This window comes from Chroicocephalus ridibundus, unplaced genomic scaffold, assembly GCF_963924245.1.
Source record: "Chroicocephalus ridibundus unplaced genomic scaffold, bChrRid1.1 SCAFFOLD_94, whole genome shotgun sequence".
In the NCBI taxonomy this organism is placed as follows: domain Eukaryota; kingdom Metazoa; phylum Chordata; class Aves; order Charadriiformes; family Laridae; genus Chroicocephalus; species Chroicocephalus ridibundus.
Genome location: NW_026961295.1, coordinates 572,586 through 587,066, shown reverse-complemented (window position 1 = coordinate 587,066; position 14,481 = coordinate 572,586). Strand labels below are relative to the sequence as shown.

The window sequence follows — 14,481 nt, the reverse complement described above, 5'->3', positions numbered from 1 at the left end:
AGGAGTGGGGAGGAACTGGAGAGTGCCCAGAGGAGGTCTGCCCAGGTGTGTTTCAGCATATAGTGCACATGCGCTGCGTGGGGAGGCTGAGGAATGTGGGCTTCTTTGCCCCTTTGGCCCCATGGTGGAGAGGCTCTGAGCAGGACAGGGGTTGCTCGAAGGACGGTTTCAGAGATGATGGGGCTTTTCTTCTTCGTGGGAGACCGCATGAGAAAGAAAGAATGCCAGAACTTGTAGCTTGGGAGGTTTAAACAGGAAATGGGAGAAAGAAACGTCACTCCAAGGGCAGTGCTGTGGAAAAGGCGGCCAACCAGAAAGAATGTGGATCAGCCCGTGGCTTTGTGTTTATTAAAGACATATCCCCGAAGGATGGCGAGACTTCAGAAAGCTTAGTGAGTTGCTCAGGCGAGAGCAAGGTGGAGGAGCAGGGGAGATGTCTGCAGCCTGCAGGGACCATGCCCAGGTGTGGAACACAATAGGACAGCTTGCGGTGGTTTCAACAGTGTGGGGCTGTTGAAATGTGAAAAGCCCCCAAGAGATCCAAGGTCTTAATCTCCGTGTCTGTGACTGTTATTTCTGCCACTGATGCCTATAAGGAGTACAAGAGCCTGATGGCCTCCTCGTCCCCACCTGGCAGCCTGGGAGGTGTCCTACTGTCATTCTGCACGTGTCATTGCACCTCCCTTCCCACATCATCCGCATGGAAGAGCAACTTGGAAGACATCATCCTGATTATGGAACAGGTCATCCTGAGTGCCATTATGTGGCACATGAAGAACAACCAGGTGATCAGGCGCAGTCAGCATGGGTTCACGAAAGGCAGGTCGTGCTTGACAACCCTGATCTCCTTCTAAAATAAGGTGACCCGCTGAGTGGATGAGGGAAAGGCTGTGGATGTTGTTTACGTGGAGTTTAGTAAAGCTTTTTGACACAGTTTCCCACAGTGTTCTCCTGGAGAAACTGGCTGCCCATGGCTTGGATGGGCGTACGCTTCGCTGGGTGAAAAACTGCTGGGACAGCCGGGCCCAATGAGTGATGGTGAATGGAGTTCAATCCAGTTGGTGGCCGGTCACGAGTGGTGTTCCCCAGGGCTCAGTACTGGGGCCGATTCTCTTTAAAATCTTTATCAATGATCTGGACAATGGGATCGAGTGCACCCCAAGTAAGTTCACAGATGACACCAAGTTGGGGGTGTGTGTCGACCTGCTCGAGGGTAGGAGGGCGTTGCAGAGGGACCTGGACAGGCTGGATCGATGGTGCGAGGCCAAGGGCATGAGGTTCAACAAGGCCAAGTGCCAGGTCCTGCACTTGGGTCACAACAACCCCATGCATCGCTACAGGCTTGGGGAGGAGTGACTGGAGAGCTGCCTGGCAGGAAAGGACCTGGGGGTTTTTTGGTTGACAGGCATCTGAATATGACCCAGCAGTGTGCCCAGGTGGCCAACAGCATCCTGGCCTCTATCAGGAACAGTGTGGTGAATTGGACCACGGAAGTAATCGTCCCTAGTCACTAGTTCAGGTTGCTCCAAGCTCCTGACCTTGGACATGTCCAGGCATGGGGCATCCGCAACTGCAAGCCATTGCCCCTTGTTCTGCTATTACAGGCCTTGGTAAAAAGTCTCACTCCATCTTTCTTGGCCTATGACCACTGTGATTTCACCTGCAAACACCGTGGAGAGAGCCCAGAGATCTCCCAAGACAGGGTTTGGAGGCCTCAAGCACTTGACCAGTATCTAGAGGCTGAGAGCCCTGGGCTCAGTGGTGTGAAGACTGAGGACGGTATGGGAGGAGCCTGAGCGTGCTGGAAGGGTGCTTTCAGAGCTGGTGGAGCTTTTCTTCCTAGTGGAAAACAGCATGAAACAGTGGAAAACAGAAAGAAATATTGCCACGACGGGCAAGTGGGGAGGTGCAGGCTGGCCACGAGGAGAAAGAAACATCACTCCAAGGGCAGTGCTGTGGTGCAACGCGCCACCCAGAACGACTCTGGATCAGCCCAATGCTTTGTGTTTCAAGGAAGAGTCAGGGAGGATGGAGAGATCTCAGCAAAGGAAGGTGGCAGCAAGATGGGGCAGCCAGGTGGAAGACTACAGCCTGCAGGGAAAGAGGCAGAGGTGATGGGACACTGTAGGACAGCCTGTGGTGGAGAAGACAGAGGGATGTGGCAAAGCTGAAAGGCCCCTAACAGAGCCAACCTCTTCATGTCTTGGGCTATGGCTGTTGTCTCTGCCACTGATGCCTCTGAGACAACCAGTCCTTCCAGCACTGCGGTCTTGTTGCCTCCTTGTCCACACTCAGGAGCCTGGGAGGTGTCGTACCCTAGTCCTGCCCTTGGCACTGCACATCTCCACATCCCACTGTCCCAGGAAGAGCCCTGAGGAAGGAGTGAGGGAGAGGATCTCCCTTCCTGGGGACTGGGGGTCAGGCCTTGGCCCTTTGGGCGATGGAGTCAGGCCTTGGCCCTTTGCACTAATGAAACACATCCAGGTTTACCCAGCATCAGGGTCACCTTCAACTTGCTTTTCCCGACCTGCCATCGCTGCCTCCAGTTTTCTGCTGTAACCAGACCCGGGGGGCAATTCCTCAGTGGTGTCCCTCAGTGGGACCCATCAACAACACAAGAAAATTTGGAGTTTGAACCCAACTTTGACTCCTTGAGAGGTTCCTTCAACTTCCTCGCAGCGTCTGACGTTCACGGACTCGGCCTCGAACCCACCGGAGGGGATCTCTCCAGTTGCTGCCCCCCCAGAGAATCACAGAAGATGCCGAGTTGGAAGGGACCCACAAGGCTCAAGTCCAACTCCCAGCTCCTCACGGAAGCACCTACAACTGAATCATATGACAAAGACCGATGTCCAGATGCTCCTTGACCTCTGGCAGGCTGGGTGCCGGGACCACTCCCCTGGGGAGCCAGCGACTGACCACCCTCTCAGTGAAGAACCTTTGTCTCACATCCAGGCGGAATTTCCCCCGATGCAGCTTCGTTCCATTTCTTCGTGTCCTGCTGCTGGTCACCAGAGAGAGCAGATCAGCACCTCCCCCTCCGCTCGTGTCCACACGCATGTCCATTCACCTCCCCACCTGTCTACACGTGTCCACACACCCCCACAGGCTTCCATGCGCCTCTGCACACGTGTCCACACACCTCCACATGCCTCCACTCCCAACCACACTCCTCCACACGTGTCCACTTGCATGTCCGCACACCCCCACAGGCTTCCACGCGTGTCTGCACATGTGTCCACACGCCTCCACATGTGTCCACATGTGTGTCCACATGCCACCACTCCTGTCTCCACATGTGTCCACACACCCACATGGGCTTCCACACATGTCCACATGTGTCCACACACCTCCACACGTGTCCACTCTTGACCACAGGCCTCCACACGTGTCCACACGCGTGTCCACACACCCCCACAGGCTTCCACTCCATTCTCCACACGTGCCCACACGCATCCACATGTGCCCACACACCTCCAGATGCCTCCACACCCCACTGTGCGTGGCCACACACATGTTCACACACCTCCACATGCCTCAGACCGACCCCCCCACACCATCTTGGTGCCCCCCCCACGTCCCCTCCTGTCCCCCGTGGGGCGGCCCCCTCCCCGACCCACCCGTGTCCCCACTGGGGGGGATCTCCGTGTGTCCCCCCCACCTCCTGTCCCCACCCACTAGGGTGTATCCCTGCCCCCCCCCCCCCCGGGTATCTCAGTGTCCCCCGTGTCCCCAGTGGGGGTCCCCGTATTTGTCCCCCCCTCTCCGTGTCCCCCCACAAAAGGGTCTCCCACTGCCCCCCCCCCACGGGTATCTCAGTGCCCCCCGTGTCCCCAGTGGGGGTCCCCGTGTTTGTCCCACCCTCTGCCTGTCCCCCCCAAAAGGGTCTCCCCCTGCCTCCCCCGCCCCGGGTATCTCGGTGCCCACCGTGTTCCCCGCGGGGGGGGGATGTCCCTGTGCCCCCCCCGACCCCCCCTGTGTCCCTGCAGGCTGAAGGGGGCTTTTGGGGGGGCCCTGGGGCTGCTGGGGGTCGAGTTCGTCGGGTTCTTCTCAGGGGTCTCCATGTTCCGGCCCGGGCAGAGCCTCTTCTGTATCTTGGGGGGGCCCCAAAACCCGGGGGGGGACACCCTAAAAATGGGGGGGCCCTAAAACTGGGGGGGAGGGGCCTAAAACTGGAGGGGGGGGAGGGGCCTTAAATGGGGCAGGGGGGAGATGCCCTGAAATGGGGGGGGGACCCAATAAAGCGGGGGAGGCCCTGAAACGGGGGGGGACCCCGAAATGGGACACACACACACACAAAACATGGGGGGTGACCCTGAAACACGGGGGGGGCCTAAAATATGGGGGGGGACGAAACATAAGGGGGGACAGGGCCCAACATGGGAGGGGGGCCAAAAACGGGGGGGGAACCCCAAAAGGTGTGTGCGGGGATCCGAAATGAGGGGGGGGATCCCTGAAATGGGGGGCAAGACACCCCAAAACCGGGGGGCTGCCATCAGGGAGGTTCCTTCCCCCCTCCAAAGGTCACGGGGGGGGCCCTGCCAGGCCCGGGGGGAGGTGGGTTTCGCCCAATTCCGCCCAGTGGGGGGGGTGCCCGGGGGGGAGGGGCCGCCCCGCCCCCATTTTTGGGGTGATTTTCCCTGACGTGGGGCAGTGCTGGGGGCCCACGTGGCGGCTGCCCTGGGCCTGGCCCTGGCCCTGCTGGAGGACTGGGACGGCGGCTCCTTCTGGCTCCTCTTCGGCCTCTGCAGGTGGGTCGCGGGGGGAGGGGGTCTTTGTTGGGGTGTCCCCCCCCGCTTACACCTGACTGACACCCTCCATTCGCCCCCCCGCCCCGCAGTGTCCCTCCCGCTGTCACCGAGGCGCTGCTGCTGGTCTCCATTCCGGGGTGCAGGAGAAGAGCCCTCTGAGCCCCGGGGTGGGGATTGTCGGTGTCCGTACCCCCCCACCCCCCCCGAACCCCCCCGAGGGTCCCCAATATGCGCTGATCCCCCCCTTCCCCCCCCCAACTTCCACCGCCGTGTTGAGAAATTAAAGGGTTTAGCGCGGGAAAGCGCCGGCGCGCCACGGCTTTGGCGCAGAAAGACGGGGCGGTGGCCCCGCTCCTCATGCAAATGAGAGCCGCGGGGCAGGCTGGGAGCGCGCGGGAGAGAGGAAGGAGGGGCTTTTTGGGGATCGGGAGGGGGATGAGGGAAGGAGATGGGGGGAGACGGCGGGGGGCATCAGGGGAGTGCGAGGGGGGCGGAGGGAGGGGGGTAGGGCGGGTCGCCGTTGGGTAGGGGGTGGTGGCGGATGCCCGCCCCCGCGGGGGAGGAGGAGATAGCGTTAGTGTGGTACAGTGGGATTTCTGTTTTGTGGTGAGTATGTGATTGGTGCTGCATGACGGGGTGTGATTACACGTCCATGAAAGGAGTGGGGCTGGGCCAAGCGCGGTAACGAGTCGCTCCAGCGGAGTGTGTGGCTGTCGGTGGGTGCGCGTGGGTGCCGGGAATGGCTGCCTGTGCGTGCAATGGGGCCGTGCGACCGGGGCGTGCACCCTCGGAGGTGTGCAAGAGCCGTGTGTGTGAGGGGGCTGCGGGCACGAGGGACACTCCTTGTGCCCCATACATCCTCCACCCCATGGACATCTGCACTGCCCCATAGGTCCCCCCTTGCCCCATACGCCCCACCTTGTGCCCTCCACTCTCCGCACTGGGACCCCACTCGCCTGGTCTCTGGTTTCTCCCGTTTCTCCCAGTTTCCCAGTTGGCAGCTCCCAGCCCTGCAACGCTGGGAGTCCCCCCCCCCCGGGGACCCTCCGGTGCCCCCTGGGAATGATCCCCCCACAGCCAACCCCCCTGAAGACGGGAAATCTTGGAATCCTGGAATCATTTGGGTTGGAAAAGATGTTGAAGATCCTCAAAGGAGGATATTTGTGACCGTTCCTCAATAGCTACGGGGCGGGGGGCAGGAGGACGGGGCCCAGTGACAGGACAAGGGGCAACGGGGACAAACCGGGACACGGCAAACAAGGAAAATTTCGCTTGGAGGGAGATGGAGCTTGGGGACACGGTGCCTAGAGAGTGTCCTTCTCCAGAGATATCCCAACCCTGCCTGGAGCGGTCCTGGCCCACCTGCCCCGGGTGACCCTGCTGTGGTGGGGGCTGGATGATGGTCGCTGAAGGAGATGGAGGAGAGGGAATTGGGGGGGTGAGGGCATGGGAAAGGGCCCATGGGAAGGAGGGGGACATGGGGTTTTGGGGACCTGGGTTTTGGGGATGTGGGGTTTTGGGGACATAGGGTTTGGGGGACGTGGGTTTTTAGGGACGTGGGTTTTAGGGGCAGATTTTGATGGATATGGGGTTTTGGGGACGTGGGGTTTTGGGACATAGATTTTGATGGATATGGGGTTTTGGGGACGTGGGGTTTTGGGACATAGATTTTGATGGATGTGGGGTTTTGGGGACGTGGGGGTTTGGGGACATGGAATAGTGATGGATTTGGCAGTTTTGGTCCATGGTTGGCCTCGATGATGTGAAAGGTCCCTTCCGACCTGGGCAATTCTGTGGTTCTCTGGGGCGGAAGAAGCTGGCCCCCCCCCTCCCCCAAAAGGAGGGCATTTCCCCCCAGAATGGTGGGGAATTCCCAGGAGAGGTTGTGAGCTCAGCCTCCAGCACCGCGCGGAGCCGAGGGGCGAGTTCCAGCCCGGCTCCCATGGAGCTCTCTCCCAAGGGGGACCCGTGACGAGCCCGCGCCAGCGTTTCCGTCCTGTGCCGCCCATCTCTCCCCGGCCCCCTCCTCTCCCAAGACGGTCTGTCCCAGTTGGCCACTTCCAGCCCCCCCGGGGGCTCCTTGGAGCAGCCTTTTTGGGGTGGTTCCGACCGCAGCCAGCGCCAAACCCCACTCCCGGACATCGGAGGAGCCCCCCGGCGGGGACGGAGCTGGGTCACAAATCCCTGGGGGATTCTCCAGGTTCCTGAGGCTCCTCCCCAACCCGCGACGCCCCAGAGAAGGGGGTGGGCTGGGGGGGGGGCGGTTCAGGAAGGCAGGTGGCCAGGCGTGGGGCTCCGAAATGGCCTGGGAACCCCCCAGAGGGCTGAGTCCGTGGGGCAGGAGCCCAGAGGTCCGGGCCGTCCCTCCACGCTCCTCTCCTGCCCCACACCACGGGGAGAGGGGCCACGGAGGGGGGGCCACGCGCAGGCAGACGCGGAGCGAAGCTTTGCTGAAGGAGTTTATTGATGGCGAGAGGGCAACGGTCCGGGGCTCCCGGGGGTCGGGGGGGGCCATCCAGGGATGATCATCTCCTCGTGCCACTTGGGGGGGACGGGACGAGGGCGTCACCGCCGGTTCCAGTCCTGGAAGACAGAGTCTGGCGTGAGACCCCCCCGGCGTGCGCCAGGCCAGGAGAGCGGCCGCGTCCCCCCCGTCTCCCCGCAGAGCCCTGGGGACGGAGAAGGGACCCGGAGCCCCCCACGCACCCAGGGCAGGACCTGGCTCTCCTGAGCCCCCCGGGGCACCCCCAGCCCCTTGCCCGGCGTGGCCTTACCCGGGGACACCCCGAAACCTCCCCAAGCCCCGCCCGGCCCCCGCGGGCATCCTGGGGGGCACCAGAGCCCCCTGCTCGGCCGCGGCGGGGCCCCGGGCAGTCTGTGCAACCCCCCCCGGGTGTGGGGACTGGCAGGGCAGCAGCTGCGTCCCGCTGGCCCGGGACACGCGTCGCCGCCATCCCCTCGTCGTCCCGCGGCCCCAGCAGTCCCGGCCGCGAGGGCTTGGGGACCCCCTGGGGCCCAGGACCCTCCGTGGGGCTGGAGCGGCCGGGACGTCACTCACCTAGGCCTCGGCCGCCTCAGCCATGCGTCTCTGGCGCGCCAGCTCCAGCAGCTTCTCAGCCCGGGGGGCCTGGGGAGACGGGGGGGTCAGGGAGGCGCTGGGAAAGCCCTGGGGGGGCTGGGGGCAAGTGGGCTCCCAGTGCGGGCACTGAGGGGGAGTGGGGCCCCAGCGCAGGTACTGGGGGGAGGGTGTGGGGTCCCAGTGCAGATAGTGGGGGGCGAGTGGGGTCCCAGTGCAGATACTGGGAGGGAGTGGGGTCCCAGTGCAGACACTGGAGAGTCGAGTGGGGTCCCAGTGCAGGTACTGGGGCGCACTGGGATGCTCTGGAGCGCGGTGGCCGTGGGAGGGAGGGTCTGGGGGCAGCAGAGCTGGCTGTACCTACCGCAGCCCTCTTCACTCGCCCGAAGTCGATTGCCCCCTGTGGAGAGACCGTGGGGTCGCCCGGGTCACTGGGATGTCCCCAGCCCCGGCGAGCAACGGGGGGACCGAGCGGCCCCCCCAGTTCTGCAGACTGGGCGCCCTCCCAGCCCACCCGCCGCTTACCCCGATGCAGTAACCTCCGCTTGCTTCGAAGGCCTGGGGAGAAAGAACGCAGCGGGGGCTGGAGGGGACCATGGTGGGGCCGGGGGGGACAACACAGGCTCCCCTCGGCCCCAAGGCTTCCCAGGAAAAGGCCTTCTGCTGCCCCCCAGCACCATCGCTCCCCCAGGTTTCACCTCACACGAGGACCAGGGGTGAGGACGGAGATGAAGGGACCACGGGGAGTTCAGGAGCCCCAGAGAGGACGGGGGTGGGGGGTGGTGGGGATGCAGCGATGGGGCGTGGGGGCGGTCGGCGGGACCCCCGAGGGCCGGGGCCGGGGGCTCTGGAGGACCGGGGGGGCGTGGGACGGACAGGAGAGGGAAGGAACCCAAGCGCAGGGGCCGTGGGGGCTCCGAGGCGGTGGCTGGTGGGGGCAGAGGGGGGAGGAGAGCGGAGGAGCACAACGAGGGGACGGCGTGGGGGGATGGCGGGGTCGGGCAGGGGCTGCAGGGACACCGCTGCCGGGGAAAGGGGGGAAGGTGAAGGGCTGAGGGGGATGAGGGGAAGAAAGACCTCGGCAACGACGGAGAGGTGGGACACGGAGCGTGTCACCGGGGGGAGATGGCAGCGGGGCCCAAAAGGACGGGACTCGGGGGTGCCGGGGGGGGATGGGACGGATGTGGGGGTGCCGAGACGAGAGGCCAAGCCAAGGGCTTTCGTGTCCCCCGCCCGGCCCGCGGCCCTGGGGACCCACCTGGGCATCCTCCAGGGTGCAGAGCAGGACGGCGAAGAGCAGGGCCAGGCTGAGCACCGCCACCTTCATCTTCCTCTGCCGTGCGGAGAGTCCCGGCTGCAGCTGGGGAAGGTGAAGGGGCAGATTTATCCCCCCCGGGACTCCTGCTCCTCCCTCCCTGCCCCGAGAGCCCCCGCGGCAAAGCTGGCCTTGGCAGAGACACCGGCCCTGGCCACCAGCCCAGCCCCGGCACAGAGTCACCTCTGTCCTGGCACCGGTCCAGCGTGGGCATGGGGCAGCTGGGCAGGGAAAGGCCCCAGCACCGGGGGGCGGCTGGAAGGGGTGGCCGGAGCCTCCCGACAGCCGGACGCCCGACAGCCGTGACCCACTGCTCCATCATGAGACCGGCCTCCAACAGCCCCTAAAGCCAGAACGCCCCAGCTCCCCATGTCCCTCACCCCCAGACCCACATCTCCTCACATCTCTCACCCCCAGACCCCCATCTCCCCACGTCCCTCACCCCCAGACCCCCATCTCCCCGTACCCCTCACCCCCAGACCAGCCTTTCCCTCCAGGGCCCCCCAGGGGTGACAGCACCCTCCAACCAGGGCTCTCAGGGCAGAAATACCTCTGCCTCCTCCCCAGCCCCTCGGGTAAAGGCGGGGCTGGAACCGGCCCCTCTTCTTCTGCACCGGGGACCCCGGGAGGAGGGAACGTGGGAGGGGGGAGGACGGCTGGGGGCAGGGGCCACGGGGCCGGCAGGAGACTGGGGCCTTCGGGCACTGGGGGACACTGGTGGGTGCTGGGCGTGGAGAGGGGAAGGCTCGGCGTGGGGGACGTGCTGGGGGGCGGCCGTGCCCGGCTCCAGCCCCCACTGTTCCCCAGGCTCCGTGGGACCCAAACCAGTGCCGTTCCCAGCCACGGCCCCCCCCGGCAGAGGGGACTGGCCCCTGCCCTGGCCCTCGCCCCGCCGCCGCCTGGGGACACCCCGTCCCCCCTCATCCCCGGGGTCCCCCGGGCAGAGCCGGCCCCGAGAGCGGGTCCCAGCGCCCCGGGCCCCGGTGCGGCGCTGGCTCCGGTTCCCACTGGGGCTCGGCCACCGCTCGCCAAAGGCCCTCGTCCCCTCCGGTGTCCTCGGCCTCTGCTGGCCCTGGACGCGGCCGTTCAGAGGGACGCGATGAAGCCTCGGCTCATCCCCGGGCAGCCCCTCGGCGCTGATGGCGGGCACGGAGCCCCCCCAGCGAGAGGAGGGACATCTGTCCCGCGGCACCTCTGACACCTGCCTGCGCCCCGCGGCACACAGGGCCCTCCAGCCCCCCCGGGGCTTCCCCAGAGCCCGCTCGGGGGCAGAACGGCGGGGGCAACGGCAGCCGGGGCGCCCTCCAGCCCCCTCAGGAGGGCGGTGCTGGGGGGAGCGGGGAGCAGCGGGTCCTGGGGCGCCCCAGCGCCGCGGTCCCTCCTTCCCCGGGGACAGGCCGGCACCCAGAGGCGGGGGATCTCCCTTTCCCCCTTCCTTCCCCCTGGCTCCTGCCCCAGCCACAACCGTCAGCGGGAGGTGTCCTGAGGCGCACCCCGGCCTTGGGGGGGGGCTGCCCGCAGCCGAGCGCTGTCTGGGGCAGGGACCGAGGGGTTTTGTCCCCTTGCGAATATGGCCATGGGTCACTTCTCCTACCCCGTGAAGAGCGCACAGCCCAGGAGCCCTCGGGGCTCTCCTGCGCGGCGGCGCCTGTGCCCCAGGATCTCCCCTGGAGCGGGGACGCTCGCTTGAGGTTCTGCTCCTCGGGGCCGGCAGATTCCTCACCGCAAGAGGCTCTCGGTGGCGTGCTAAACCCTGAAGTCTTGGCTAAGTGACGTAAGGGTTGATGGCGTGGCTATAATCCCTTAGACGTGAACCCTTGGCCAAGCCTGGGGCTCGGATTGGATCCAGCTGCACCTTGACTCCTCTCGGAGAAGGAGTTCGGAAAGCTGGGGGGTCCTTACCGGGCCCCGGGACCCAACGGGAGGGTCTCCCTCGCGGCTCGCCTGGCCCTGTCCCCCGTGCGGTAAATAACCGGGTGCCCCTTGCCATTGAATCCCGTAAAACACTGTCGCCTTCACTGCTGGCTTTGGTAAATGGTGTTTGCTGTTCATCACTATTTCGCTGCTGCTCTCTTACGAGTGAAGCTAATCCCTACGCCGGCGACGGGGCGGCGCTGGGGGAGCAGCCGGACAGCGAGGGGGGCTGCTCTCCTTGGGGGAGCCCGGGGGTCCGAGCAGCCGGGGTGATAGAGCTGCCTCCCCAGGGGCGCCGCGTCCTCTTCCCTCTCCCCCGCCTGCCCCGCACTGGGCCTGGATCTCCAGCCTGGTTTCCTTCACCCCCAGCCCGACCACCGCCACCCCGGGGGCCCTGGGCAGCCCCCTCGGGGCGCTGTGGGGTAGGGACAGCGTGGGGCTGGTCGTAAGCGGTGCGGGGCTCTGCTCCCAGCGGGGAGAGCCGCCGGGGGAAGCCGCACAAGCCGAGCCAGACCTTTTCCAGCAAGCCGGCGCCAATGGAGCTGCTCTCTGCCATCGTGACGCTCCTGCAATCGGCCCCGGCTGCTCTCTTCAAGGGCACAAGTGCCCCAAAGGGCAGAGGGAACGGCCGGGACCTCTCCCAACAGGGACGGCTTCAGGGCGGACATGGGCATTTTTGGCTCGAGGAGCTCAGGCACCCCGGGTTTTCCCCCCTGCAGACACACACAGCTCTCAGGGGAGACAAAGAGCGGCACAGAGAGCGACTGATTGGCTTCTGCATAACGAGGAGACCAGCCCTTCGATGGCATGAGCCACCGCTGGGAGGACATGGGACCGGCAAGGTCTCCATCAGGAGGCGCAGCACGGATCGACGGGTCTCTCTGGGTGGCAGAAGGAACCGCCCGTAACAACCAGCAAATCCACCGGCTGCGCCAAGCAACGGCGGCACCGAACGCCTTGGACTCGCCACCTGCGCTGAGTTCCCGGGACGTCGGCGTTATCCCAGCAAACCCGCGGGTGCTCTGTAAGGCCGGCGCGTTCCTCTGTAAGCTCTACCTCTGTTCCCTGCCACAGGAATTCCAGCCACCGCGCTGTGCTGCCCAAGGGCTGTTCGCCCCCTAACCCACCCAGTGGCCCACGGCCCACAGCTGAAAGTAAAACAGCGCTCGATTGGAGTCTGTGGCCCCTGGGGTTGGGGGGGTGGTTTGTGTTTGTAGGAGACGTGGGGTGGGAGTCAAAGGCCGGTGGGAAAAATCTGGACGGGGCTTTGGAAGTCGGCTGGGAGGTTTGCCCGAGTTTCAGCGAAACTGAGGTGTCGCTGGTCGTGTCCCCGTGACGGGACAGGCTCCTGTCCCAGCTTGGAAGAAACCCCGTCTGGGGTCATCTGCCCGAGAAGAGGGAGACGAGGGTGCGCTGAGAAGTCAGACACGAGAACCGTCAACGGCTCAGGGCCCTCGTTGACATTAGATGGCATTTCCGAGGGTTAGGGATAAGGTCGTGTCTTCACGAGGCACTAACTCTAAATAAGGGATCTCTTGTGGCTCGGTCGTGAAAAGATTTAAGGCGCCTGACTGGAATATTTGCTTTGGAAATGCCCAGAGAGCAGGCAGCCACCTGGCAGATGTTCATTTTGACGGCTTCTGCTTTCTGCGTTATCTGTTGGACAGACAAGTCACCCGGCGCGGAATCATGCACCGCATTTAAACACGCTGTGGTGTTTTTTGCATTCCGGGCCTGTTTTGAAAAGAATCGACGAATCGTAGGCACTGACACCATTGAGGAATATGGGATTAGGAGTGGCCGATGAGAGAAACGCAGACCAGCGGGCAGCACTGGATGCCCCTTGACATTCATGGTGGTGTTCGGGGAGGTTCCCTCTGCCGGCTCAGTAGTGGCGACGACGACGCGCTCGGGTGGTTGTGATTGTGAGCCGCGCATTGAAAAAGGTAAACGTCAGCAGTTGGCCGGTTTGACCAAGGGCTGGACAAGAGCCTCCTCAGGGTCACTCTGAAGGGTGGCTGATCCTACCCATGCTGTCCCCCTGCCACCTCCTCAGGGGGAGTGCAAGGCCTGTGGCTTCGACAGTTCATGTCCCAGAGAAAACCCCACCGACGCTTCCGAGCACCCCAAAGTGCCAACAGAAACCAGCTTTTAACAAGCTCAACAAAAAGGGGCGCAGGGCACAGATCTGGAGGTGACTCCCGTTGAGCGCGAAGGAGAAGTGTCCCGTCAAGGAAAGGTCTTGCCAATCCCCAAACGAGTGGACCACCGCTGAGGGCAGCACCCAGAGGGAACCTCCCGTGGGGCCAAGAGCACGTCTGTACCTTTCTCTCTTTTTCCTACAGTCCCTTCTGGGAGGCAGGGGGAGTTTTACCACATTTATTTTCCAAATAAATTTTTATCAGGGTTGCTCTCCTCAGGCTCTGACCCGCAGTGAGGCGTCCCACCGTTTTACAGAGGGAAAGGGGAGGGAAAGTGCATGTACCGCTTCTTCTTTGGTGGGAACACTTGGTTCAGTGCTCATCGTGCACACTCGGATGGTGCTGGAGCCTGAGCCACGACCCCAGCTCTCCCCTCGGCTGGTTGGAGATGGATCTTCCCCAGGGATGGAGGCGGGAGCAAGTCTGTGTGGGGTCAACGCCTGGCACATCAACCCCACGGGAGTGTGAAGCTCTGGTGGACTCTGGTGCAATGTTTGCCTTTTTCCAGTCACCGGGGACTTCACGTGACTGCCATGGCTTTTCAAATATCATGGAGAGTGGCTTGGCAACTCCACCAGCCAGTTCCCTCAGGACTCTGGGATGCATCTTGTCAGCCCCCATAGACTTCTGCATGCTCAGGTTCCTCAGGTGGTCACAAACGTCATCTTTTGCCACAGTGGGGGGGACTTGGCCCCTCAAGTCCCTACCTTGAGGTCCACCCACTCGAGAGGTGTGGGAAGAGAGGTTGCCAGGGAAGACTGAGGCAAAACTGTTGTTGAGTACCTCAGCCTTCTCCTCGTCCATTCTTACCAGTTTGCCAGTCTTGCTCATCAGGAGGGGTACGCTTTCTTTGACCTTCCTTTTCTGGCTGACATATCTATAGAAGCCCTTCTTATTATCCTTTGCCTCCCTTGGCAAGTTCATCTCCAGCTGCGCCTTGGCCTTCCTGACCCCATCCCTACACACCTGGGCAACATCCCCATGCTCTTCCCAGGATACCTCTCCCTGCTTCCACTGCCTGTGCATTTCCTTCTTGCCTTTTAGTTTGACCAGCAGGTCTCTACTCAGGCATCACATTGATTAAGGCTTTATCCATTGGGATTATCTCCACCCCAGCCATCCCCAATGCACTGAATCTCCCCTTCCATGTCATTCCTGGTCGCATCTCTGTCTCATTCCCTGTCCATTGCAGACCAACCATCTGCAATATAAATGTGGGCACCA

General features: G+C 63.4%; 1 protein-coding gene and 1 long non-coding RNA gene across 2 annotated transcripts; one reads left to right on the top strand and one right to left on the bottom strand.

The window, feature by feature from the left end:
* Positions 1-4,002: 4,002 nt before the first annotated feature.
* LOC134509191 (transmembrane protein 107-like) lies at positions 4,003-4,910 on the top strand (the record flags this gene model as incomplete). The annotated part of the gene is made up of 3 exons (XM_063321674.1): positions 4,003-4,090; positions 4,655-4,751; positions 4,841-4,910. Coding segments are annotated over 3 exons (255 nt in total), but the record flags the coding sequence as incomplete, so codon positions are not given.
* A 2,898-nt stretch (positions 4,911-7,808) lies between these two features.
* On the bottom strand, positions 7,809-9,182 carry LOC134509192 (uncharacterized). The gene is made up of 4 exons (XR_010069252.1): positions 9,086-9,182; positions 8,353-8,385; positions 8,192-8,227; positions 7,809-7,878 (listed from the first exon to the last, which is right to left on the bottom strand). It is a non-coding gene; the product is annotated as an uncharacterized LOC134509192 (long non-coding RNA).
* Between the last annotated feature and the right edge of the window lie 5,299 nt (positions 9,183-14,481).